At 43.2% G+C, this 27,606-nt stretch overlaps 1 protein-coding gene across 5 annotated transcripts; it reads left to right on the top strand.

Moving 5' to 3' along the window:
- Positions 1-352: 352 nt before the first annotated feature.
- Positions 353-27,606, top strand: rftn1a (raftlin, lipid raft linker 1a). Of its 5 annotated transcripts, none has more exons than XM_051955303.1 (11): positions 353-455; positions 794-912; positions 8,115-8,266; positions 16,412-16,595; positions 19,929-20,037; positions 21,882-22,635; positions 22,739-22,942; positions 24,918-25,027; positions 25,256-25,359; positions 25,782-25,857; positions 26,168-27,606. In XM_051955303.1, exons 3-11 carry the CDS (start codon positions 8,119-8,121, stop codon positions 26,573-26,575), a joined length of 2,097 nt encoding a protein of 698 aa, XP_051811263.1. In that variant the 5' UTR covers positions 353-455; positions 794-912; positions 8,115-8,118; the 3' UTR covers positions 26,576-27,606. The 5 variants fall into 5 exon arrangements, with proteins under 5 accessions (XP_051811263.1, XP_051811262.1, XP_051811261.1 ...); XM_051955302.1 differs by having other exon boundaries at positions 791-912; XM_051955301.1 differs by lacking the exon at positions 353-455 and adding an exon at positions 525-677 and having other exon boundaries at positions 791-912.

Here is a 27,606-nt window from a genome sequence, read left to right as displayed (position 1 = left end):
CCCTTTCAACACTAATTGTGTGTGTGTTTGTTGCAATTTCAATGTTATTTTCATACTTTACCAGTGATGAGCTGCAGGCAGAAGCTGCTGCTGCACACAGACTCCATCAGCCTGACAGCGGCTGCTGGTTTTCAGTCAGGGTTGTCTTCCCTGGCAACAAGCCCATCATGTCTTGGTCACAGAGCGTTTTGTTTTTGTCACAGTCTGGTGGTGTGACTGGGCTCCCCAGGGTGCCCCATCCAAGCCCTTGACCACCCACCAGCCCCACCCACCTACCCCCAAGTCAGACGTTTCTGAATTATGGATAAGTCTGGATAGCTTCTTATGAAATATGAATTTTCCAAAGGAGCCCCGTGAAAGACGCGAACACCTCACAATCCTCTGAACCTTGTAGTAAAGTCAAATCTGTGGGTGTGACCTAAAAGCTACCGGGCCAAAAACATCTGGAAACAAGTGTAAGTTTCTTCTCTCCATTGTGCTTTACGCTCATGCATGACTGCGTCTCCACTTGGCTGTCTGGATATCACGAGGGCATTTTTAGTTTGGGGTCCAAATTATTCTCCAAAGTGTTGATCCAAACCAGAGCACCGAGTGAAGGAACAACAGGGAGGAGAGAGGGTGAGGTAAACCGCCCTCTCCTCCCCTCTCCTCCTCACACGCTGCCGAGAGACGCAGAGGTAGACGGAGTGTTTATCATGAGCTTGCAGCCAGAGGTAGATTCTAAATGACGGATTCATGTGTTCATCTCATTGGATCGCAGCTGTCAGAGCCTCTGTACGTCTCTTTCCAGCAGCCGTGACGGGGACAGACAGTAAAGACGGGAGAGAGAAAGAGGAGGGACGCGCGTCGACTAACTCAAGGAAGCTTTCACTCCAGATTCCACTTTACGCACAACCGGGAACGACTTGATAGGTGAGTTCAACTCTTTTTTTTGGCTGTTTGTTAATTCTCCGCAACAAAAAAATGCACAGCAATGTATTAACAGCCTGTTGATATTTGAGTAATCATTGCCTTCTTGCGCCGTGTGACTTTATTTGGAGAATTTTGCAGCTTTGAAAACAACTTCACGGAGAGAAACGCGTCTTGTTACATTTCAGTTTGTGGGGGAGCCTTGCGCAATAAAACACCGGCGACAAAGAGAAATCTCCTCAGTTTAGACATCCAGACAGTGGTTTGATTTGTGTGATGTTGTGTGCCATTTGTATTGGTGGCGGAACGAAATGAATAAGCCCCTCTGCTCGCTGTCACAGGTTGAAGTGAACTCAAGATATGCGTGACGGAGTAAATGTGCGGAGCGCAGAGGGAGGGAGGGCGTGTGTGCGCGCTTGTGTATGTCACCACGAGAAAGATGTGGTGCGTAAGCGACCTGTCATGTATCATTTCCCGTTCACTAAACTACCGCCGTTACCGGGCAGCAGAAAGAGCAGCAGCCAGCCACGTGTTTGAGGGGTTGTGAGCTTGAACGCACCAAACAGGAGGGAAAAGGGGAAACCAGAAACATGTAATTTCAAGCAAGGCTGCACCCACAAAATGCACGGAGCATCAATTAGTTACATGTCTATGTATGGCTGCGCACTGTATAGCTGGAAATCTATTTGGAGGCGTTTGGAGGAGAGGGGAAAAGCGCACATTAGTGCTGAGTGACAACCAGTTTATCACAGCTTCTGCACAAACAATAGGCTGATGCTCTATAAGTTGTTCCTTTTAAAAATCGGGTCTAATATGTTAAATGATGGATTCAGGAGCCCACCTCAGGGCTTGGAGAATTGATGCTCCTGTGTCCAAGCATCCCTCTTTTGTTCACAAACTGTTCTTTTTATGGAGGGAAATAGGCTGTGTGACAGACCAATACATCAATGTCATAATTTGTTTTTATCCTCCCCATGCAGCCTCATTAAAACACTGTTTGAGGTGACTACTTTGTTGCTTGGGGGAATCACACCTCCCCCAGGCAACTTGACACGCTCCCACTCTCTTCTCTGTCTCTTCCCATTTCCTCCTCCTTCTGTCTTCCTTCCTCATTCTGATCCTGCTTTCCATCTTTTTTTCCCCCCAGCGTCCTCCTTTTCTTGGAGCTTGAACCTCAGCGGGAGGGAAGCCCACTCCCCAAGACCCAGTCTGCCACGTCCGATTTTGAAATTCATTGAAATACTGCAGTGTGTATACAACAGATGATAAAATGAGCCCCACAGTTTTCACTGGCATACCTTAAATTTTGCTGTTGAACAAACACAGAACTATAAAAAGTGACTTAATTTAGAGTCACGCACTGTTTACAGGCCAAGAAAAAAAAACTTGCATATACAGCAGGTAGTTATAATGCCATCAGCTCACGAGCAGTGCAAATTATGGCCTCCAAATACGTCCATAAAGGCATCTGGAAGCCTGCGGTGGCAGATTTATTTGGTGATTCTTGCTATAAATCAGTTTATTGCATCAGGTACACAAATTAACATAAACATCCATACTGCATGCAGCAAAAGCAAAGCTGAAACTGTACTCTAACCCCAGAATGATGCAAAAACTTCTGTTATATATTTACTATATCCCTGGAATTTCCCTTTGACTGACAAATCAATGTGCTAATGGTTAAGTAATTAAAGACAAATGCTATTAGTTGGAGAACTTTGGACAAGCAAGTGATAATACAGCAGCACTAATTACCTTCACATGCTTTGAGTTTTCCCCAACGTCACCTTACTTTTTGCAGTGCCTCTGAATGTTGATGCTAATGCTGATTTAGGAGAGACATAAAGTCCTACGCAAAGACAGTGAAAGTAAAGCGGGGATGCTTTCAAATATAATGCACCATAAAAAGCGCAGTAAATGCTTAAAAACAAAAACCCATCAAATCAGTTTTTGGTGTGATCATGCTTTTCCTTTAAAACATCACCAACTCCCCAAGGTGCACTTATGCATCTTGAAGAATCACGTTTCTTCACTTAATCCCAGACGGACAGTGTTGTCCAAATCAGCAGTTTGTGATGTCAAATCCAGGGCTCTGTTTTTCTTCCTGTTGCTGAAGAGACATTTTGTTGATGCTGCACTCATACTGTAGAATGAATGTGAGACGTCCAGATGATTCCCTGATTGTACTGAATGATGGCTAAGAATCCAAACACTGGAAATACAGAACTGCATGTAAGTGACTATGCAACATGAGCAGAGTGATCATTTCTGTGCTGAGCCCGTGATTGTTGGGATACTTCACAGTGCATTATCACACTTAAACTGTGACCCGAGAAGATTGGCTAGCAGATAGGAGTATTATGTTGGGACTAGAGCTACTCTGTTAAACCAGGCAGTATACTGGCCTTTTATTGGCTTATTACAAAAGCACCAAATGTGCAGTTATTTACATAGTTTGTGCATGAGAGAGGGCGGATGAGTTTGGTTTTGAACTGTAAAATATTCCTTCTCAGTACATATTGTATGTTCATGACAAAAAACCATCGAAATGATACTTTTAGAAATAATAACTTAAGTGATTGATTCTTAGCAATGGTGTTAGTTTTTCCTGTCATTAGAAAAGACTGGGTAAGATGCAATCTTTATGTCATCGTTGATATCAGCAAGCATCAAGCCATAATTAACATCTACAGGCAGACAATACCTAACAGGCTGTTTACAATTTGGTTTGAAAATGTTGCGTAAAAATGAATATGGTAACATGTACGTTGACGTAGTTCCCTTGCGTCGCCCAGCGTACATTTGAGCAGCATTTGGTGGACAAAATAATGTATTACTTCACCTACAGGAGAAACTTGATGATCTTTGCAATAGACGGAAAAAATATGTGCAAATATTTATTTCGATGTAGACATGATTAATCAGCCAAAATGAGTTTATTGATGTCATGTTGGATATCGGCAAAAATTCAACACTGTGCATCCTTAATTGGCTGATATATCCATCAATCCATCCATCAGTCCATTATCTATACACCACTTAATCCTCATTAGGATCGCTGGGGGGCTGGAGTCTATCCCAGCTGACTTGAGGTGAAGGTAGGGGACATCACAGGGAGACAAACAATCGCATTCACACCTACTGACAGTCTAGAATTACCATGTGTTTGGACTGTGGGAGGAAGCAGGAGTACCCAGAGAAAACCTACGCATGCACAGGGAGAACATGCAGAAAGATCCCAGGCTGGGACGTGAAGTGGGGATCTTCTGGCTGCAAGGCAACAGTGCTAACCACCAATCCATTGTGCAACCCAGCTCATATATCATTATTTAAAAAATACTAAATTTAAATGTTGATTCTGGCATTTGCTTTTAACCCATCAATGTGCAACATGGGTCAAAAGTGACCCAAATCCAATGAAAAATGGGTGTCTCCTGACCCACACTCAATCAAAGGGTTCCAAACCATTTTTTCTGCCATAATGAAGACACGTCATTGTATTGACTTAGTATGACAGATGACAGTGTAGTCATCCCTCTTAATGTTCCAGATATAAGGAAGTGAATGTAGTTGTAACAGGAATACTTTTATTTAAGTCTGTATTACTACTAAAATCACTTCTGTGAGTAGCTTTTCAGTTTCCTCACTGCAGAGAACATTCAATTCAGTGATAAAATTGGGATAATGAACTTTGAGAGTCACAGACATCATTATTTCTTTCTGTCTGCACATCTCATTATGTATTATTGCTTGCTTCGTCCTCATGGTAACAGGCGTTGCTACCTGTTAGCTAAGAGAGGATTTGTCATTGCTGATTTAAAATATAGTGCCACAGACAGTGCAGTTGGTTTTTAAACAATGGCTAGTACAATAACAAATATTCAGCCGGAGAAGGAAAATTAGAATTTTAACTTTGCTCTATTGTGGATTATCCCCCGTGGTTCTATCAATACTCGCTGTGAATTCTCCCAAGCATCTGTCCGTCTGCAGCTCTCCCCCTGCTGCAGATGAATATTGCTTCTTGGAAAGCGGGCATCCCCCCCTGAGTGGCTCGGGAGGTAGCACAGCAGTGGCATAGCGCATACGGATTATGCACTCGCGCAAATCTGCTGTCATTCCAAAACTCTCCGTTACAAGAGATTCTCTAATGAGAAGCCCTCTGCTACTCTCTGTCTGTCTCCCTTTTCTCTCCGTTCTCTCTTTTTCACTCCTTTTATCTGTCTCTCTCTCTCCTGTCTCTCCCAGTTTAATGGTTGTTTTTTGCTGTCAAGGCCTTTTTCTGCCTGTGTGTTTGTGCGACGGCAAGCGAAAGATTCTGTTTGAAGTCAACATGTAGAGAAAAAGGCCTCACATGTAGCAAAAAGGCCTCGGGTCTTCAACTCGGAGGAGCTTCTCTGGCAGTACAACCTTGGGTTTTCATTTCAGTGTTGTGTCCAATTACAGATATCTGTTCCTAAACCTGACAGGCAGAGTTCATCTGTTAAAGCAAGGCCTGTGTCTTAAAACAGAACCGTCAACATACAATAAAAAGGGTAATGAGATTTTGAATAAAACAGTAGAACAGTTGGCTAGTCGGGACCAAGGCTAGAACCAATCACACTTTATTTGAGAGCGACAAAACCAACTGCCACGAGCAAAATAGTAAGCGTATTATTCCAGGCTGTTGTGATTTTTTTTTTAGCACTACATTATGCATTAGGGGTAGAGACGACGACGACGAATGAATGTGATTTGTTTAAAAATTTAGAACATTTCCGCTGGAACTGGGTGAAAATTGGATTTAAATACCAAGCAGGAAAGTTGAAAAGTGGATCCGAGGCGAGTCTCAGTGATAGAAGACTGCTGTCTGTCTGCATTATTCCAACTTTTATCTGCCTCCTCTCTGACCCTTCCATCTGCTCCCAAACCTAAATCCCTTTTCCCTAACCAGCCAGAGATGAAGCCTGCTAAACACAGCCACAATAACCTACCTTTGTGCCCTTCGCAGACAGACAGAGCGCATTAAAGCACAGCCCTGGAGGGAAAATGTTTGGGAGCGGATCTACATCCTCTGACTTAGTCGTAACCTGGGGCCCCACTTGGTTGTCTGTCTGTCTGTCTGTCTGGAGACACTGTAATAGTTTTATGGGACCTAGCAGGCTCAGCAGGGGAGCAGCTTTTGCTTTGAAAACTCATTGAGCCACCAGACAGATGGGATGGATGGAGAGTTTGTCAGCAGAGAGTATGGAAGGGACAAAATGTAATGTAGTAATGTCAAGAATGGAAAGATCAGAGAGGGTAGGAATAGTTGGAAGAAGGGAAGGAATGGAGAGAGTCTTTGTGAGGGATTAAAGTAGAAAAACTGGAGAGAAGTTGAGGAAATAGAAGTGGATGGATGGAGGAAACATAGCAGCCAGAATTAACTGATGATAAGAGAGGGAAGGTTAGGAAGTCTTGTAATCAGATGGGCACAAAAAGTGAGAATCAAGGGCTTGCTTTAGGGCTAATCAAGCCTATTGTACCAATAGAATGCAGAAAGTGTTTCTAATCAAAGATGGTGGACAGAAGGAGTAGAGCCTGAAAAAAACAAGGTGTGAATCAGACAAGAAGAGGTTTTGCAAAGCATGAACAAGACAAGGGATAATGTTTGGAAAGGGAAAAGACAAAACAAGTCAAGATAAGAGTAGAAGTTCTGATAAGATGTATTGTTTGTTTCTCCTTCTCCCAAAGCATCAGCAGTCTCTCCAGCATGAAGACGCATGTTTTGTATTGAAGGAATATTGGCTTTAAATTGCTTCTTCTTTGTGAAATTTCAAATAAGCTGAGGGTACTGTCTCGAGACAGATGAAAAAGTAGTGAAGATGCTGCATTTCTGCAACTTTCTAACCTTTTAAAATGCACATACCATGCAGTTAAAGCTGTGACACATATAACACACACACACACACACACACACACACACACATCAGGCTTAATGTAGTCCGTTAGGATCGTTAGCCGAGTTAATGTCCGTGCACTTGCCCCAATGGGAGTTACTGTGTCATTCGCCATGCTCCCCAAACAGATACTGAGATACAGATATAGACCTGCCTCTGGGGAAACATATGCATATGCACACACACACACACACACACACATACACACACACACATAGACATGCAGATGTGCACCTCGCCGTGTGGCTCTTACAAGCCGTGGCAGACGGTAATATTAAGCGTGTCTGCGGTGATGGTTTGAGGGTACCAATGCTGTCACATCAGATTAGCTTGACGACTTCTGGCCACGCCCCTTATCTCTTGTCGTGTACCCCTTTTGCCGCCCTCTTTTTTTTCCTCCCTCTATCATTCCTCTACTGTCTCAAGCGCCACTGCTGCTTGTTTTTCTTTTTCATATGCAACCCAGATCTTTGGGTTTTAAATTGCCTGTTGAAATTCAGAAGAGGAGGATTTTGAAAAGAAATTTCACGCTCTATCCAAATTGTGTTTCCAATCACCTATTCTCCAGGGTATCTATTTGTCCTTACACAATCCGAAATAGTCTTAAAATAACAGCGATTTCTTTGTGCTTCAAGGCAAGCCTTGGATCAACATATAAATTGGTTAGGAGTAGCACATGCTTAATATCTCTCCTCTCCTCTCCTCTTCTCTCCTCTGTCTTTCTAGTCTCATGTCGCTCTGCTTGACAGGGCGGGAAATCAGTCTCATTTCTGCTTTAATTCATTCTGATCAAACATGTCGCTCTCAATCAGCCCTATTTGATTAGTAGATGCCGTATCACAGCCCACCAAGCAGGTAATGGTTGACACTCTCATATTTCAGTGTTATTGCAGTGTGTCTCTGTGTGTGTGTGTCATTTGAATGTGTGAGAGTTAGATGCACACATATTTCCCAAAGCTCAAGCTTGCACCACGTGCGCAGCAGCGTTTAGGCTGTTGTGCGAGTATCACACACTCTATTGGAAGTGCTAATGCGTTCTGTATATTTAGAAACTCTATCAATTCCATGTCTCCCCCTCAAGTCTTTGTTACCACCCTGCTCATTTTTTTTCTTTTTCATCTCACTTCTTTTTAAAAAATGCTTTTTCTTAATGCTCTTCTCTTCTCTTCTCTTCTCTTCTCTTCTCTTCTCTTCTCTTCTCTTCTCTTCTCTTCTCTTCTCTTCTCTTCTCTTCTCTTCTCTTCTCTTCTCTTCTCTTCTCTTCTCTTCTCTTCTCTTCTCTTCTCACAGAGACATGGGGTGTCGACTCCCAAAGTTGCGGAAGGCAGAAGAGAGGCGTAGTCCAGGGAACATCTACTCCACCCTCCGACGGCCTCAGGTGGAGACTAAAGTTGGAGTGGCTTACACCTACCACTTCCTGGATTTCCTTTTGGGGAAAGAAGGTATAAAGTACAGTCTCATGTCCTGACATTGATCTCTGGTTAAGGCTTCTCTGTGTCTTCTCTTTCGACTTAATTTTGTACATATCAGCATTTCTGCGCAAAGTTATCTCCCTTGTTCTTTTTGGGCTGTGCCTGTTAAACCCAGTGAGACACGCACGTCATGTGATTTGACTCCACTTCGCCCACACATGCATACTTGGAATAGTCATGTGTTACTTGTTTCTTGATATTTCACCTCTCTATTAAGGAGGCATAAAAGACAAAGATGATGCAGCCATTGAAGTATTTCGCTGGTGTCAGATGCCAACCTACAAGCACTTGCAGGACTAAATGGAAATATATAATGTTAAAATGACCCCAGATTTTATTTATTTTATTTGACCGTTATTTAAACGGGTAAACATGTTTGAGAACCAGTTCTCAGATAATTATCACACAGTTTATTGAGCAATTTAGCATCGTTTTAGTTATAAGGCCTTCACCTTGTTTTGATACAGTCGTTTTCAGCTGCATAAAAGCTCCAACAACCTGACTGTTCACACTAAATAGATTTTAAAGTTAACAATTAGCTGGTAAAGACATTTTAGTGTCCATGTAGCAGCTAAACATCCAGATATTTTCCACCAGAGAGAGTGAGTGGAGACCAAAACTGAAGTAAAAAGCGAGTGGGCATTTGACTTCAATAACATGGGAGTGTTGCATTTACAATCTCTTGTATGTGGCCAAAATAGCTGGTAAATGCAGTTTTATGCTGTTTTTTTAACTTCACAGAATGTTGCCATCAACTCAGCTTAGTCATATCTGTAGCTCTTAGACCTTTAAATCTGGACTAGGCAGTATTTTTTTGGTTTTACTCCACCGGAATTCCATAATAACCTTTCAGCGTACTGTAATTTAAGTGGTCTAAAAGACAGCTAGACTTCTGCACCTCCTCCTTAGAAAATCTAGCCAATCACAAGTATTTTCACTTAGATATGGTGAGATAGTATAAAGAACCATAAATAATAATAATAATAATGTGCTTTTCTGAGCACTCAAAGACATTTTACAGGCAAGAATAAAAACAAAAACATAAAGTGAGAGTAGTATGTTTTAGGGGAAGGGTTAAGCAGACGACTTTCACTCAGATGAGTGGGGTTTGAAACTAAAAATTAAGCTTGCCTTGACTGTTTTTGTATGTTTGAAGTGCTTGCATATATCTGTGCACATCTGGTGAGAGGGGCCAGGACAAGAGGAGGACTTTTTTTGTCAGATTCGGTCTGTTTTTTTTGGTTATTTTTTTCATGCATTTCCAGATATCTGGCAACTGCTGCTTTAAATGTGTATTCCCCCCATAAATAAGATAGATGTTTTTGAGTCATACTGATCTGTGCTAAAAATCCAACAGTGCAGCGCTTTGTTTTTGCTTCAGCAGTGGCAAAGTGATGACAATTAATGAGTGAGAAGGTAAAGGAGTGAAGTAGAAGGCAATCTGAGACGCAGCTCGAATGAAGAGAACAAATCTTGGCCATGAAATGCAGCAGGCAAGCTTCATTCAGCTCTGATTCACATTTGTCCCACTTCCAGTCTGGAGGAGGCTCCAAAGAATGTGTCTTCACATTTGGTCATTCCAAAGTAAATTGGAGGAAATCTTTCTTCTTTTTTTTTTTTTTTAAACTGAACTGCTTGTTCTGTTTTTAAGCGTGCCTGTTTGCTCAAGTTTTCTGTGGAACTCGGCTTTGCTTCGTCATCCTGAACTCTGGTTGCCGTGTTTGTGTGTGTGTTCCGCTCATAAAATAGCCACAGATGCTATTCCAACTTTAACCAGTCAAATGAAATGTTTAGGTCAGCAGTTCTGCAGGTTTTCATACTCTTAAGTATCTGGAGGGCAGAGAGTGGCTTATAAGCTGAAGTTGTGTCTGTGTGCAGCTCCTGTTGCAGTGAGTTCAAAGACTTCCTCTAATTCTCAGATTCAGCTGTATTGTGCACACTGCAGCGATGCCCTCCAACTTCCCCCTGCTGCTCCCTCACACAATGACAACACGCTAAAGCCGGTGTACGTTCTGCAGGATGTTGCCTTTGAAACCGTGCATGTGTTTTTGTTTATGAATAGGAGAAATTGTGTGTCTGATAATGTGTGGGTGTGTGTGTGTGTGTGTGCGCTCGCTGCGTCTTGAGAAGGTTTGATGAGAATCCTCTAGAGGCATTTGGCTTTCTAAAAATACTAATTCTGCCATTGTGTCGGTGTGGTCTGTGGGGAGATAGAAGGGAGGGTTGGAAAAAGAGGGGTGAGGAGGAGAAAACAGATAATGTTGAAGCAGTTATGTGAAAGAAAATAAAATCGCCTCTTTTTTTTTCCCTTATGGCTTAATGCTTCTACAAGCCTGCGCCGTGCAAAACCATCACCTGACAAGCAAAAGCAGGTGCAAGCAGCTCGCCGAAATCCTTTTTTAGAGGACTTTCAAATGCAACACTGTAACAGACAGCAGGCACACGGCCACAGCCAAGCGGCGCTGCTCTGGTTGCCAGTCGGCTTCATTTTCAGCCAGCCCTGTTATGTTTGGCAAATGGGTTAGGCTGCAGTGTTGGCAACGAGAAATCTGGCAACCTGAAATGGTGGCGGTGACCAAAGCAGACAATAGACGTGAGGATTGCTTGTCTTTCTTGTTGCTAAAGGCAGCGGCAGATAAATTGTCTGATCACACGAGCAGCGGCGCACACATATTGATGCTAGAAAGACCACACACGCAGTCTTCTCATTCGCACTCACACGGAACACTTTATAGCACTTAGTCAACAGAGTTAGCGTTATCGTTCGGCAGACAGGCAGGTCATTTATATGGTAAACTCACTGACGCCACCTGAGCTGCTTAAGATGGGTCGACTATTTTAGGATAAACACAGCTACTATGACTTGTGTGATTGTGAGTGGGTATACGCCGGCCTCTTTCCATCTCTCTCTCACTCTCTCTCTCTCACTCTCTCTCTCTCTCACTCTCTCTCTCTCTCCGTTTTGTGATAGAGAGACCAAGAGAAGTGAAGGATTCCTGGAGGATTATCTGATTGTTTGCGGAGATTGAGAGACCTCATTCCCAGCAAAGGGATTTATTTTTATTTGTGTGTGCGTCTCTCTGTGTGTGAGAGTGTGTATGTAGGAGGCAGATAGAGGAATCTGTATGTCAGTCCATGACATTGAGGAAACCCACGGTCAAATCCATGCTTTAATTCAATTTGGCTTCCATTAATAATATTATTTCCTTGCCAGCATGACTTGATGACTCCTACACAGTAATGAAAAACAAATATCTCTTCCTGGTGCCCCTGTGAAATATGTGAGACTACGTGGCTGTTTATTAAAGTTGTTTTCTCAGGAAGCGCTGCTTAATGTTCCGAATGAAGAAGAGCTCAGCGTGATTTCTGGCCTGACCTCTGACCGGCGAGAGATGACGCTCACCAGAAACAACGTGGCTGACAATACAGTGTCTGCCTTTGTTTCATGAGCTCTAACAGCGCTCGAGCTGCAAAATATGTCTGTGTGACTTACCCCAGCTGGCTCTCACTGGGTCACAGCGACCCTGTGGTGAATCCACGGAGAGCGAGGGAGAAAAATGTTCAAACGTATCACACATTTGCCCTGCGGTTCACATACGGACCATTTCTTCAATTTGTCGGGGGCCCGTCTCTTCACATGACCTGAAACTAATGTCTCATTCCACTCTACTGTCTTATTGCTCTCTAATCACCAATCTGCCGTACATCGACATATCATCCACCTTCACATAAAGGTACCATGATCTTCATTATAGCTGCTGTAGCATCAATTGGTTACCTTGGCATGTCGGCATGAATGTAGAGTATGAAATCTAACAGCCAGGTGTGACATTTTAACCCAGCCTCCTTTGTGTCAAAGCAGTGCTCAGATAATGAGGAGAAGACACGGGGAGGGTGGAAAACAGAAAAGAGGGAGAGTAGAAAGAGAGAGAGAAAACTGAAATAGAAGAAGAGAGGCAGAATGAAGTCAGGGAGGTGTAACAGAGAACAGAGGGTGAGAAGAATGAACAGCACATAAAAAGCAGTGAATGGTAAGTCAGGTCTGGAGTGGGGAGGGAGGGGAGGGAAGACGAGAGCGAGGAGAGGAGAAGCCGAGAGAAAGAGCGAGTTAGAGGTGTGAGAATGAGCGAGCGGGGACTTAGGACTCTGCGGATGTGTGAGGAAGTAAGTTAGGTGTGATGCTGTGTGACTAACGCTGGGCTCAGGAGCAGACAGTGAGGAGCTGAACTCTGCTGATGACTTTCTGCCGCCCTGCAGAGACGGAGACCCACTCGGCTCATTAAAACTTACAACATGTGTCTAATGCTCAGCTCTGTGTGTGTGTGTGTGTGTGTGTGTGTGGGGTGGGGGGGGTGGGGGGGGCTGCTGTATACCTGTGGGTGCGTTTGTTTTGCCCACAGGTATGCGTGTGTGTACGTGCTCCACACCCCAATGTTATCTCCTCTGTTGACAAAGTGTGATATACTCCTTGGACGTGTAGCGCAAATCCATCAGCTTGACACACTTTTCAAGGTTGAGCACATCGATGTTTTTTGCGACAGATTGTTGATCCGACGGTTCAAATCGCTTTTTCTGGATCATTTTGTTTCTCCACGCGGTTTCAGTCTTATTGGCAAAAAGCCTTGAGAGAATGCCAACAAAGATGGCAAGAGAGTCGCTGTGTGTCAAAAGTGAGCCAGACTGGAATTCACAGCATCACAAGTACATGGGTACTGTATGTGCCTTAAGCGCCACACTGTGTTCTCACCACAGCAAACCTCTTTTTTTTTTTTTCTCCTGCTTGTACTTGTCAGCCATTTTTTTGTGGAACCCGGCGCTCTTTTCTGAGACATTTCTCCAAAAAAAGTGAAGAGATCAGACCTCCTCTGACAAAGCTCACACACTGACCAACAACTGGCATTACTGGCAGCTACATTCCCTAAACAGCGGGAAGCTCCTGGCTCCAGGAAGTTGATTATTTTATAGTCACTGTTTTGGCACATATCCTCGCCTAAAACCTCTGCAAGTCATTAGAAGGCTATTTAAATAAACGTGAACCTCCAGCGAGCAGGAGGATAAGCCTTGAGGGTGGCTGTAAGTAGTAATCCCCGTGCATCACCTAGCAGGCTTAGTGCAAACTCTTTCTCTCTCATGCGTGCACACTCAGACAACACCAGGGGGAAAAGATGGCTCGTGCACACTCGCCGAGATACTGTGCACCACGACATGCTCGTAGAAATTCGGGGATTTGTACAAGGAATTAATAAGCCACTTTTTTTTAAGCAGCTATAGGATTTGGATGACTCTCACTCTCCACATGCAGCTTGTGAAATCCAGGGTCAAAAAGTGAGGCGTCGCTCCCAACACAGAGCGGCTGTGATTTTTTTTTTTTTTTTTTTAATAAATTCTTTATTTTACCAGGTAAGATCAGTTGAGAACAATTTCTCATTTACAAAGATGATCTGGCAAGAGGCCCTAGCAGGAAGAAAGATAACCAATAAACAAGTACATATACAAAAAATTACACACGTGTTTAAACAGAGATTAGAAACACCCTAAATTAATGCTAGAAATTCAGTGAAAATATTCCGCATGTGCAGTGGTCAACAAGGGTCTGCTGCAGCTTCTGCTTAAAAATGTAAGGTGATGGAAGCGATGACAGTTTCAGAGATTTTTGGAGGGAATTCCAGTGGATCGCTGCAGCAAAGCGAAAGGAATTCCAGCCAAAGACAGTGCAGAGCTTTGGGGATAGAGAGTGTTATGAAATCACTGAACCTCGGGTGGTAGTTAAAATGGGAAGGGTGTAGGAGGATGGAGATGTATTGAGGTGTCCTCCCTGATAGGGTCTTGTAAATGAGTAAAAGCCAGTGTTGGAGCTGCCTGGTGTAGAGGGAGGGCCAGCCCACCAGTTTGTAAAGGTTCCAATGGTGGGTGGAGAAAGGAGCACCAGTAGCGAGACAGATGGCTGAGTGATGGAGGACATCAAGCATGATACGGGCACATTTCGGGGCCATTTTATAGATGACATCGCCGTAGTCAAACATGGGGAGGATGGTCATCTTCACAAGAGTGTTTTTGGCAGAGTATGTAAAGGAGGCGTTCTTACGGTACAGGAACCACAGTCGAGATTTGACTTTAGTCTGAAGAATGTTGATGTGAGCAATGAAAGAGAGTGAAGAGTCCAGCCAGAGACCAAGGTACTTGTAGGAACTGACGAATTGCAGATCTGAGCCATCTGCACAGGTGATCTTTGGGGGGCTGGAGACACTGTTGGTCCGGTTGAACAGCATACATTTTGTTTTCTCAGAACTGAGACCCAAGCGATGTGGTCAAAGCTGCTGGTGGAGACAGAAATAGCAGAGCGAGGATCAACAGCCGAACAGCCGCTGAAGCAGTGCACCCTTGGATGTGTCTCTACATCCACTCCATCACACGCCTCTTAAACACATACACCCTTTTGCACTCTCACCCCTGCTAATGCTACCTCCCTGGCCTTCCACCGGCTGGCACTATCAAACTCCAGCCAGCTTTCCCGCCCTGAGCCTGTTCCCATGCTCCCATTCTGGGGTGGAATTGCAGCCTCCCCTTTATTTTAAATCCCACAGTGGCAGACAGTATAAATGAAGTCGCTTTCCAGCCTAAAGCGCTGCACAACACCCTAATAACTTTCCGTGTGCCTCTGACTGAATTAGCTGCGATGCCTCGCCCGCGTCTTGTTCGGTGGGTGAGTGCCAGCCGTGCAGAGCTAATGACGGCTAATGACTGTTTACGGTGACAGGATCGTTGTTATCCCCCCCTCCTCCTTCCTACCCCAGACTCCAGCTGTTATTATTATTATCACTGTACTGCTTTTGATAAGTCCCCACAGACACCCGTTTAAGTGTTTACTTGATGAAAGGCTCTCGTGGTTCCAAGATGATGGTGATGGTTGGATTTTTCTCCGGGAGTCTTTTTCCTCTCCCCATTGTTTAACCGAGGATGGGAGTCAGGAGCGGTGTGCACTCATGTGCTTGTATCCTAACATACTTTCCAGCTTTCTCATGCATGTCTATGTGTGAACACGCCAGATGATGGAGAACAAATTGAAAATGAGATGGCTTGCACATTTTTTTTTCCTTGTGCGAGGATGTGTGTGTGTTTTGTGTGTCTAGTTAATTTATTCAGGTTATTTTCTCTTCTCCAGACCCATGCAAATGAGATTGAATGGGAAAGGATGACAAGCATTCAGGCACAAACAGACAGCCTCATCTCTCTTTCTCTCTGCTCTCTCTCCTTCGCCAGCACTGCTAACAGCCTCGCTCTCTCCATCTCCCCTTTTCATTACTTCTCGTGTCTTTTTTTTTCCAATCCACCTGGCAGGAACACACAGCCATACATACATGCTCCCTTAAAAGCCCATGAACACACAGAAAGCCTCAGTACAATGCACCAACCTCAAGAGAGTCCTCCTCAAACATTTCACGCTCCCTGGTGGATTCGCCGTGACAGTTTGCCTCCATACGATAAGCTCGGCTCACCATTTACACCGAAGTGAACTGGGTTTTCTTTCCATTGTGTTTGGTAATAAGAGAACCGGCTCTGTGTTTCTGATTGCGGCTAATTCCACACGCTTAAACAAGCAGCAAGATAGCATTGTCTTATAAACCTTTTGATGTTTGTGTGTGTGCATTTAACTCAACTGTGGCTATTTGTTGAGCTGGAAATGTGTTAAATTGTGTTAAAAAGGGGGTGTCATTTGAGAACAGTACTTTATCCAACTCTGCAACTGTGTGTTTTCCCAAAAACAGACTGTGCTGGTGAGGAGAGGAGGCTAATAGTTCTAGTGTAATTAGTTTCCGATTTAGCGTGAAGATGCCATGTGTTGTATTTCAGTGGGGATTATCATAATGAAACATGCTCTGTCTTTGTTCCCTCACACCCTTTGTCCCTTTTTCTCTTTCCCCCTCTTTTTTTACCCCTCCCTCCTCCTCTTTGTTCCAGTTTTTATCCAATTCTAAACATCTCTCTGAAACCTTCCCTGCCTCTTCTTCAACCTGCTGCATCCTTGTCGTGAGCATATTTCCCATTATCCCCTCTTGTCTAACCTTGTTTTTTTTCCCTCCCTTCCCCTCTCACCCCTTGTTCTCCTCCTTCCAGAGGTGCCGGTGTCATCCGTGCTTTGTCTGTCCTCGGTCAGAGAGCTGCCGGTTCAGGTCAGGGAACTCTACGCGCAGGGCTTCGTCCTGGTTGCCGTCCACCCCTTTGTTCACCCCTGCGGCCCTCGACACGCACACATCCAGCGCCAGCTCCACCGGGCCGTGCTGGTGCGAGAGACACCGAGGTACACAAATTAAACACACCTCACCGCATCAGCGTCACCTCCAGTGAAGGAAACGGTGAAGGAGCTTCATCGTCGGCTGATTACGATAAACGAGATAATTAATTTGCAGCCAGATTGAGCCAGCAGTTAGGAGGTGTCACCTTATGTGACTTCATTGTTTTGATGTGGAGCCAATTGAGACTCATTATCTCAAGCGTCCTCACCTCGTTTTCCTCATGTAAAATTAGCTGCCGATGAGTCAGCCACTAAAAATGGCTAACTAGCTCACTATCCCAATTCTTTCACTCTTGAATATACATGATATTATAATGCATCGCTACCATATGTATGAACCTATTCGCTATGGAAAACTACGTAATGTGAGCTTAGTCATTTCTAGGTACAACTATGGGGAAAAGAATGGAGAGTTGAAAAACATCAGTGTTTCCAGACAGCTGCCCCTATTCTGTTTTCTGAAATGCAAAATTCCACCCATCCACTATCGATGCGCCACTTAATGCTCATTAGAGTCGCGGGGGGTTGGAGCCTATCCCAGCTGACTTAGGTTGAAGGTAGGGGACAGGTCGCAGGGCTACATATCGAGACAATCGCACTTGCATTCGCACCTACGGACAATTTAGAATTGCCAGTTAACCTGAGCATGTTTTTGGACTGTGGTAGAAGGCCCATGCATGCACAGGGAGAACATGCAAACTCCCTGCGGAAAGATCCTGGGAAAGCCGGGACATGAAAGCAGGGATCTTCTAGCTGCAAGGCCAAAGGGCTAACCACCAAGACACTGTGCAGCCCATGCAAAATTCTAATGTTCTAAAAATAAATGTATCACAAACAGAGTGTTCTCATGATGTTCTGCAATCTGCAACCACATTAGTTGGACCGAATATCTTGCACTGTCTTTGTGTTGCGTGTATACAGTGTCGCAAATAAGATATCGAGCTCTTCTGAACATTGAGTTAAGCAGGGATTTATTTAGGTATCAGAAAAGTAAACTGATTATCTTTTCTCTCTGCTCATCCTCGCCTCTATGGACACAGTGAACAAACAATGCTACACAGATGCTGTGGAAATCGAATTGTTTAACTTTTTACAACCAATTGGTGATAATTTGTTTATATTAATTGATTTGTAAGAGCTACAGCGCTCAGAGCTACAATCTTATTTCAATTATCTGGCAACGTATTAGGAGACATAGTCAGAATGAAACATACTTGTTAACAGTTTGAACTATTTGTTTGCATCATAAATATTCAGCATTTGTACTCAGATGTCAAATATAGCATGAAAATCTACTGAGAAGTTTGAAAGTTTGATCCAGCTCTTCTTCTTCTGGGAACACTAAAAACTACAATAGTCCGCACAATATTTAAGCTGAGCATAGTCTTTTGGCGTCTACAATAAATTTATTCTCAGAATTAATTATGGAGTTGATGACTAATCTAACTCTAACATAAACCAGGTACTTTAGTGCAGAGACCTCCTAAGATCACTCATCATCCATGATTATTCATCATCTTTCCTGTTGGTGGACTCCATTTAGAGTCGTGAATCATGTGAATTTTTCCAATCTCCCTGCTTGAGGTCTTCAGATATGTGTCAGTTTTTCCATTATTAAGTTCCAAGAATGCGACAGGAATTACTGTTAGTCATGTACAGAGGGATCTATTTTTCCATTTATGCATACTAGCTTTTTAGCCACGCTAGCACCATGACGCCACGGTTAACAACGAAGGTCTGGTGGTTTGTCAGACCACCACTTTGGATCAATGACTGCGGGATTTTGGGATTCTGAAAGTTGAATATTAACAGCCCATTTGCCTTGTAGCATCATCAACAGATCCAATATTTCCCTAATTTTGCAAAATATCTTAAAATCAAATGGTTTAATTGGCATGAAATGTTTCGTTCATGGTTCAGCAAGTTGTGAAATTCTCACAGAGAAGCTAGTTTGGCTGTAGACTCTTAGTCTTGTTTACTTGCCATCAATTGCATTTAAACCAAAATTCGCCTTGCTTCTTATTGACTTTTTTTTCAAATGAAATTACAAATGCACATTAGCTTACAGATGCAAATCATCTTGGAGCTGTAATCTGTTAGGGTACATCAGGAAGAGACATTTATGTTTGAGCTGTATCCTGTTCCTTTGAAATATATGAACTAACATAAAGTAAGTGGAAAAAACAGGTACATCATAGGGATTGTATATTGTACTCTGGCACTTTATATGTCACTTTCTAAAACACTGTTATTTTCACCCTCTGTCCAACATGTCTGACATCATCTTACTAGAACTTTACCATAATTTGAACAAAGAAAATGTCACATTTAGACAGAGCCCCTGTGGATCAATCCTGTGTCTATTTATTCGGACAGTTATATATGTAACCTTCAATTTGCTGTCACTTACGTTTCAATTTAAAGGAATTACTTGCTTAGCTGACAATTTTAGACATTCTCCTTTGTTCTTTTATTGTGAATTCAAGGAATAGTGTGCTGTATACACACACACACACACTTTAGTGCGCAGGCAGGTGCCAGGCTGCTCCTTTGATGCCCCGCCTGCCAAGTGGTCCTGCTGCTTCCTGGCACCTGTCACCGTGGAGACGGCTGATTGCATCATCAGCGCTCGCCAGAGGGGAACGGCACGCTGAAAGAGAGAAGCCATCTCTCCATCCTTTCATCTGCTTTCTTCAGTGATGACCGTCCCCCCCCTTCTTTTGTCCTCGTCACCCCCCCCTCGTCCCCTTTACTCTGCCTTTTATCTCCACATCACCGCCATCCCCTTTCATCAAAATACCCCCAAAAAAATGAAAGAAAAGAAAATATCACAGATCTACTGTTTCAAATCTAGCTGAGAATGTCACTCACGCCTGAGAGCACAAGATATTACCACGGCCTTCCCACTGACCTCAATCCAAATCTGAAGAGGCGTATCTGAATACTCCTTTTATGATGGAGTCTTGCAGTGGGAGCAGGAGGAAATTCAGTCCCTTTTTTCTGTCTAATAAGTCTTTTGTGGTTATGATGAGTGTGTGCTCTCCTTCAATGGGAAATTCACCCTGGTTCAAAATTGACATTATGTTTCTGCTGTGATCATTCTGGGTCAATGACTGCCTGTGAACACGAGCACGTCTGCCAGAATCTGTAGCCAAAGCTTCCTTTAGACTGTCACTAGGTGATATAACTGCTCGGGATATAATGGCTCATGTTATTACAGTGCCAGCACATTTGACATCTTCGGGCTCATAAGAGCAGAAATGACTTGAACTGAATGACATATGATTGACGCTTTATGTGAAATGTCTGTGTCAATTCTTTCATTTCTCACCTTTGTAGCTCAGAGAAAAGCCAGCTGAGATGGGCGAGAAATCGTCTGGAGACAGATGTGTGTGTGGCGGGTCACCAGGCCGCCGACCCAGAGGTGATCCAGAGTTATGTCAAGAGGGTGAGTTCAAGGGGGAATATAATCGTAGCAAAAGGGTGATTTGGTTTCTCATTATTGTATTAATGTCGCTTCATGTGCTTATCTTAAAATAGTGATTTCTGAAGGTTGGGATAAAAATAATCATCTGTGTTGTGTTTTGCAAACAATCTGCTCTGTGTCCTATAAATGGAATCTAGTGGCTGAGTAGTTTTTGTAAGGTTGTAATTTGTAAAGCTGCTCATAAAGGGTCTTGGTGATGAGGCGCCTATGCAGAGTACAGATCGGTACAATTATTTTAAGGAAAGACCTTCAAGTGAAAACATGCACTGACACATCTTGGCACTGAATGCTTCTCAGTAATAAAACATATTTTCCATTAAAAATATCAAGGTATTTGCAATTAAGTTAACAAAAGATGCAGAATCCACCTCTGCGTGCTCCACCGTCGCCGTACTTGTTGCACTGTGTGTTTCTGTGTGTGTGTTTTGTGTTGCCGCAGCTCCACTGTGACAGAGACGGAAACATTACGGCGCTGAAATGGCTACAGGCGACTGGTTATAATTGTCTGTCTGTGCCATATGGTAACTCTGCCCTCTGGATCTGACACGCAGAGCTTCCCGGATTCAAATGTCAGAAATTTGATTAGAGCGTTTCCATTTTAAAATATTGCATATTCACTTGATTGAAAGGATTTTTAACAATTCACGGTGAGCGAAAACCAAGCCCAGCTATAATATGTTGGACTCAAGAGGGAAGAGAAGAGACCAGAAAAATATTCTGGCTTCCCACTAGTTGCATTTCTCGTGACACTGCTCGCTGTCCTCTAAATTGGAAACCAAAGGAGGCTTGGTTAAATGAATGGAAGGTGACAGTAGTTACAGTAAGCTACAGCAAGAGTTAACCCGAAGACAGCCTGCCATTTATCAGCTGTTAAAGTCACCTTTAGCCTCTCTGCTCATGAATTCGCCAACAGTCCAACATTGGGAAATGAAAATGTGCTCTATTGAATAGATTTGCATCTGAACACCCAGAGAGCACAAAGGAAAACCTGATTGGATGGAAATGCACATCACTGAGTATAATGTGATAGGCTTCGACAGCGTGACATGAATAACCAATCAGATCACAAGCTGCCAGAGAGAGTTCGAGATAAGAACCCAGGAGCTGCATCGAGCAGACAGAGTGACGGAGATGGTGTGTGTGTGTGTGTTCAGTTCTGAAATTCTATACTTTTGCTTTCCCAGCACTGTCTCAGCTACCCACTCTCAATCTGTCTCTGGACGTACTTATCAGATAAAAAAAAAAACAACAAAAAAAAAACGTGTGAGTGTGTGCAAATTGTGTGAGTTTGTTGGTAATAGAGAGACTGTTTTAAAAGATGTGATTTACGGATGAGTGAAGTGTCAAAAGTAGTGGGTAATAGGGGAAGATGTGTCTCATTATTGTTCGGTGGTAGTTTGCAATCTGATTTTTCTCCCGTCGAGCCTGTCTAAAACTGTCAGCCCAAATATCAACTGACAATTAACCACCGGAGCTCCATGGGAGGGAGCAGCGCAGACACACACACGCCATCACACACACGGATGCGTTGAGATAATGAGGTCCTTTTGTCATTTGAATATTTGATCTTTGCAGATGATTAGGTAGGTTGTTATTCTGCAGAATATCTACCCTGCGTATGTCAGCCTTTGTTTGTGTGTAAATGAGGCTTTGTTTGTCTGACTGTAGAAGAAGAGATGGTGCAAATTTATTTGTGCTGCCGTGAAAGAAGGCCTTTATATTTATGTGTCACTCAATTTTAGTTTAATAGAGTTTACGGGTGTGAGTAGATGATAACATTGTGTGTGTGTGTGTTCCAACTGCAGATCCAGGATGTAGCGGAGCAAGGGGTGATGTTTGTGGGCTTTCTCCAGCAGCCAGGTGGAGGACCCTGCTTCTTAGGGCAATGGGATCCAGAGGAGCTGTCATCCTTACACTCGAGCCCCTCACCCATACACCGACACCCTTTCAGTGTCAACACCAGCCCAACAGATCCTGAAGATCCGTATCGAAACGGTGCAGAACCTGATCGGTGCTCCTCTGAACCTCAAGAGTTAGATCATGGTGATACTGAATATAACCACAACACTTTGGAGGCCAGAGAACCAGACTTCAGCCCGTTGAAATCCACCCGTAATTTAGAGCACAACACAGGAGAGACTAATGAACACACTTCAACCTCACAGATTGGCCTCAAAGACTCAACAAACGAACCTCAAAATCACATCAAACTTAGCGCAGAAGCGGTTCAAAACCCAGCAGATGTCCAGGAGAGCCAGCAAAGGCCTCAAGAAACTGCAAGTACAATAAGGCCAGAGGAGTGTAGTCCACCAGACGCTGAACGGAACTTCAGTGGATGCACAGAGAATAATTTTAACCTTTCCAACCAGAGAGAAACTCAAAGTTCAAGCTCAGAGAGCTGGCTCAGCTCCCCAGAACTGGATCATAACTGCGATAGAAAGTCCAGCTCCACTCGTGCAGATGGGCAAAGCAGAGTAACAACGCACAACAACAACAACCATATCAGGCTGAACGGTTCAGAGAAAGACAAAGGGGCGACTTCACCACCAGCGCAGGCTAGTAAGTAAGCAGGGTCCTGCTTATCTCCAACAGTAGTCTGGCAAATGATCAGCAGGGCTCTCTTGTCACTTGCCAACTTTCCTGTTTGTTTGCGTGTCTGTAGGGATGCAGCTCTTTGCTTTGTACAACCATACAGAGGATCTGAACACCTCTCTGAGGTTCTACTCACTCAGGGTGCCACTGCGAGTACAAAAGGAGGCAGGACTAATCACAGAAGTCGACGCTCACTGGCTTGACCACATGACTCAGCATTTCACCAGCGGAGCACGCCTCATTGATGGCTTTTTCCACCTTGGAAGCGACAACGGTAAGCTCTGTATCCATAGCAATGTAATGTTGTATTGCATTGTGTTGTAATGTATTATAGGTGATTATCATTTTGGAGGCACTTACCCCCTACTGTCATACTAAGAAAACAGTTAGAGCATGCAAAATAAACAAAGGGTGATTGATGTACCAAGATGGATACAACGTTAATCCAGGCAGCACACGGCTGCACAGTGGATGCCACAGTAAACTGAATGCTTGCACAGAATAGCTTTTAATGGACCTATTCTGTGGGTATCCCTGGTTCGAATCCCGGGGTGGGCCTCGGATCCTTCTGCATGGAGTTTGCATGTTCTCCCTGTGCATTCGTGGGTTTTCTCCGGGTACTCCGGCTTCCTCCCACAGTCCAAAAATATGCTGAGGTTAATTGATTACTCTAAATTGGCTGTAGGTGTGAATGTGAGTGTGATTGTTTGTCTGTATATGTAGCCCTGTGACAGACTGGCGACCTGTCCAGGGTGTCCCCTGCCTTCGCCCAAGTCAGCTGGGATAAGCTCCAGCACCCCCCATGACCCTAATGAGGATAAAGCGGTGTATAGAGAATGGATGGATGGATATTCTATGGGTTGTGTGACCACAGATTGTATATAAATAATAGATATAGATTTTACTTTTGAAAAGTAAAACTGAATGAAGTCATTTAACCAGCATTGTTTGTAATGGCCAGCAGGGGGCGACTCCAGTGGTAGCAAACAGAAGTAAGATTGCATGGAAGTCTATGAGAAAATGACTCTACTGCTCCCTTGATTTATTTCCTCAGTTAACATTTTCCTAATGTGCTTATGGTTTCAATCATTAGTTTCAAGTCTCCAGTATCACACAAGGTTAATTTTGTAAATTGTGGTCCCATTTAGAGTAAAGCAGAAAACAAAACAGTACGTTTTAGTGTATTTTTGTGTTACCTCGATTGACATTGCAACTGTATGGGTGTAAATAGCGTCTTCAAGTTCCCAGTCAGATCCAATACATTGACTTTGAATTTTTTCAAAGTATATGCTAAAAGTGGTCCGTGGTTTATAAGCCAGTGAGATTCAATTACAGCAACCCCAATGCCACAACACAAACTCCTAATCCACTAAACACATATGGTTTAGCACACAATCTGTAGGTCATTTTAACACATTATTACTAAAATGAATTATTTATTTTTGTTTATTTTCCTCTTTAATTCCCATATTAAGTTATGTGTCATGTGTTAGCATTTATCAGTGCCAAACATTCATTTGCCACTTTTCTGTCCACCTGGCAAATGGGAGCCCCGTATTCATGCTCTTTTCAGCTCTGCTTTGGTCTCCACCAATGCCTGAGGGAAATATGTGACTGTGTAGCTGCTAAATGCTCTACATGTTTACCAGATAGTTTCTAACTTTGTCTGTCTCCTGTCTGGTGCTGGATCTATAATGTTCTCTGGATTAGTCAGAGCTTTTCCTGCAAAACAGGAAACCAGGTTTATGAGAAGAGTGAGACTGAACCCAACAGTAAAGTTGCAGGCCATAAAAATCCTAAATTAGCTGAAAGAAGCAACAATGCTCCATAAAGTTAGGGGAAACTTGGACAGTTGGAGCATAGTTTTCTTTCCCTTTTACATTACACGGTCATTTAATCTGTTGTTAATATTAAAATATAGATTATTACAGCTTTAAAGTAAAGTTTCTTATGTCCTGGCTTTAACCTGAGAATTTTCACTGGTTGAGTGGTGCCAGTGTGTGACAAGATGAAAAAGCTGCTCAGGCTGTAGATCCCTGCTCCGCTGCTGGGTGATGGATGACATGCATGGTGTTATGTGCCGAAAGTCCGCGGCTTACACCATAAGTCACTGAAATAAGCAGGCTTAAGTCAAAGGGAACGGGGAAGCAATAGTGAGAGATTGAAGAATGGAGATTAGTTTTTAGTTCCTGTGTGAATCACGGACATCCTTCTGTGTTTATCTGACTCTGTATCTGATTTCTCTCCAGACAATGGGGTCTCATCTGTGGATAGTGTGTTCATCTTCCAGAGCTCTGCGGAGGAGACCACAAACACCTCCTACGATGCTATTGTGGTGGAGCAGTGGACCGTTGTGGATGTGAGTCGGAGTTTTTAATACTCTGCATGAGATGTGCACTTTGAGAAATCCCTTTGACTGTAAGCTGTTTTCTGTCAAACATTGCATAAGACTGGAGATGAATGGAAAGTAGTCGTGCGCTTGTGGATGAGCTTAAATTTGCCTACCTGAATGTGTAATGTAATGTGTTCCCGTGTATGACTGCACACTTTTTGCGCGAGTGATTTGTGCTCTCTTTCATCTGTACAGGGTGTTGTGGTGAAGGCAGACTACATCCCGTTGCTCCAGTCTTTAGCTCCATATGGATGGCGGCTGATGTGTGTGTTACCTACACCAATTGTCAAGACAAACAGGTACTGAATTACAACCACACGCTCACATCTACTCAACCATTTCTCAGTTTCTCCCTACATTTCAACACTTTGAATATCATCCAAACCCAGCTAGGACTAATTACTTCTTTGTTGATTTTAGACTAATTATTCTTTTGTCTAACATGCTTCCTGTCTTGTGCTTTTAAGGATTAAGACTCGCAGTGTAGCTTAGACTACAGGACAGATGGTTTGAGATCTGACAAATCTTGATCATATGCTCATCCCAACATGAAACCGCTTTTGAAATCTGTCAAAGCGGCAAACAAACGCCATTGCTGTACTGCTGCTGTCTCGTAACATGTCACTTTACAAACCGCAGCGAGCAGAAACTGGATTCAAACACATGTAGCGGTATGCAGGCGGGTAACAATCGTAAAAGTGTGGCTCTTGTCTTTGTGCAGTGATGGGAGTTTGTCGACCAAGCAAATCCTTTTCCTTCAAAGGCCCATTTTGCAGCGCAAGAGAAAAGACTTCAAGGTTTGTCTCCCTTTTTCTGCCATCTTTACAACTAATCTGTCACTCGTCTCTGTTGTGCCTTTAGGGCACGGGACTTTATGTCGCAGAAGGTTCCATTAAAAAGTTATGTTGCTAAATATGGGATGTACAGCGAATCTAAACCTGCACACGCTACATCTAATAATAGGCAAATAGTTGGCCTCAAACTGTACAGGAAAAAGGCGTCAATGAAAGAAGCTTTGTTGTGGTTTGTCAGGTGTCTGGAGAGATCGAAAGAAAGAGACATGACACAAAGCGCAAAACTGTCTCAAACACATCTATTTGATTTCAGATGCTGAACCTCAGGGGTCGCAGCAAGGAAAAGAAAAACTCTACTGGAGAAATGCTGGAGGAGAGAGAGAACAGGTCCCCGGTGGTAGAAACAGAGATGGACAGGTTGGGACGAAACACAAAGGAAGAGGAAGAGGCAGAAGGGAGGAAGAGCAGGGACAGCGGAAGAGCGAGTCTTCAGAAAGGTGGAGAGGATCCTGAACTTCAAAAGGGCTTCTTGTTCCTATCAGACAGCAGGATTTCTGTTGAAGACCAGGAGGAGGAAACTGACATTGACAGGATCCCACTGTCCAAGCAGGAGAAGTCAGTGAGATGGACAGATTTCTGTCAGGGAGATGATGGAGGGGTCAAGGAGGAGGTGAGGACGGAGGAGCGGATCAAACAGCAGCTATTTTCTGGTGTCTGTTGACACTTTTGGCATGAAGCAGGCAAAGGGAGCTGAAACCTGGTTAGCTGGTCGAAAATAATAGCTTTCAACTTTTTTGTTGACTTGCATTTTTAGCTCCTCTGTGGACAACTGATATGTAGTCAGGCATATACTGTATCTATATTGCGTTCTGTTGCTAACGCTGCTATGTGTCTTTATATGAAATGAAATGAGACTGTACAAGGCTATACAGTAGAGCTAGTCTCCAGTCCAGGCCTTCAGTATTATTTTCTGTCACACTGTAGTATTTTACTACTTTCTTGTAATAGGACTGGGAGTTATGATTTCACTGGGCTCACTGTATTTTTATATGTAAAGAATATAATTTAAGATAAAAACAACAGGTAGAAAAAAGCAAGTATATAGTGCACTGCTTCACAGCCTGAACTGATACAAAGGTGATGACTGATTTACTGAAATTTGCCTACGTGAGAGCCGAAGAGCAACAAGAAAGCAGGGCAATGACATCAAAGGTATTCGAGGTCATTTGGACGGTGTCTTGACTCCAGTTTCCCACTAGTTTGTCGAGCAGAGGGGGTTTATTTTTAAATTCTAGAAATCTTTGCTTAATATTGATGACGGTTATACCTAATTTTAGAGACTCAATCAACTTTTAAGACATTATACATAATTATCAGTTTGTTTAAATTCTTCAATCAATCAGTACGAGTCTTAAAAGTACAAGGTTTAGGCTGGAAACTGCACTGGGGTATTATTATTATGAAATCAGTTATAGTGCAAATTTTCAATGCAAATAATGCATTTTCACCTGCACTGTAACTGGGCAGTTTTAATGGTTTCAATTGTATCTCAAAGCTTGGCCACATCAAATCAATTGTCTTTTTTCAAGGTGCTGCTGAAAAAAATTCATTTTTTGTAATTTGGTTGAACTGACCCAAGAAAAATATGTAATTTAGAAATCAGCTATTTATTATTTCCTGGACCACCTGTGATGTGTATAAGTAGTGTAACATGTAGGTCTTAATATAAAAAAGGAGGTCAATAAAGTGTTT

The sequence above is a fragment of the Acanthochromis polyacanthus genome, chromosome 11, assembly GCF_021347895.1.
Source record: "Acanthochromis polyacanthus isolate Apoly-LR-REF ecotype Palm Island chromosome 11, KAUST_Apoly_ChrSc, whole genome shotgun sequence".
In the NCBI taxonomy this organism is placed as follows: Eukaryota; Metazoa; Chordata; class Actinopteri; family Pomacentridae; genus Acanthochromis; species Acanthochromis polyacanthus.
Note: the sequence above shows the minus strand (reverse complement) of the source record. Positions and strands in the feature narration are given on the sequence as shown.

Excerpts from the sequence above, each read along its gene's own strand:
- rftn1a (XM_051955303.1), top strand. The coding sequence starts at position 8,119 with ATGGGGTGTCGACTCCCAAAGTTGCGGAAGGCAGAAGAGAGGCGTAGT. Across the intron at positions 16,596-19,928 it reads CTGGTGCGAGAGACACCGAG|CTCAGAGAAAAGCCAGCTGA; the intron begins GTACACAAATTA and ends TCACCTTTGTAG. Across the intron at positions 22,943-24,917 it reads CCACCTTGGAAGCGACAACG|ACAATGGGGTCTCATCTGTG; the intron begins GTAAGCTCTGTA and ends ATTTCTCTCCAG.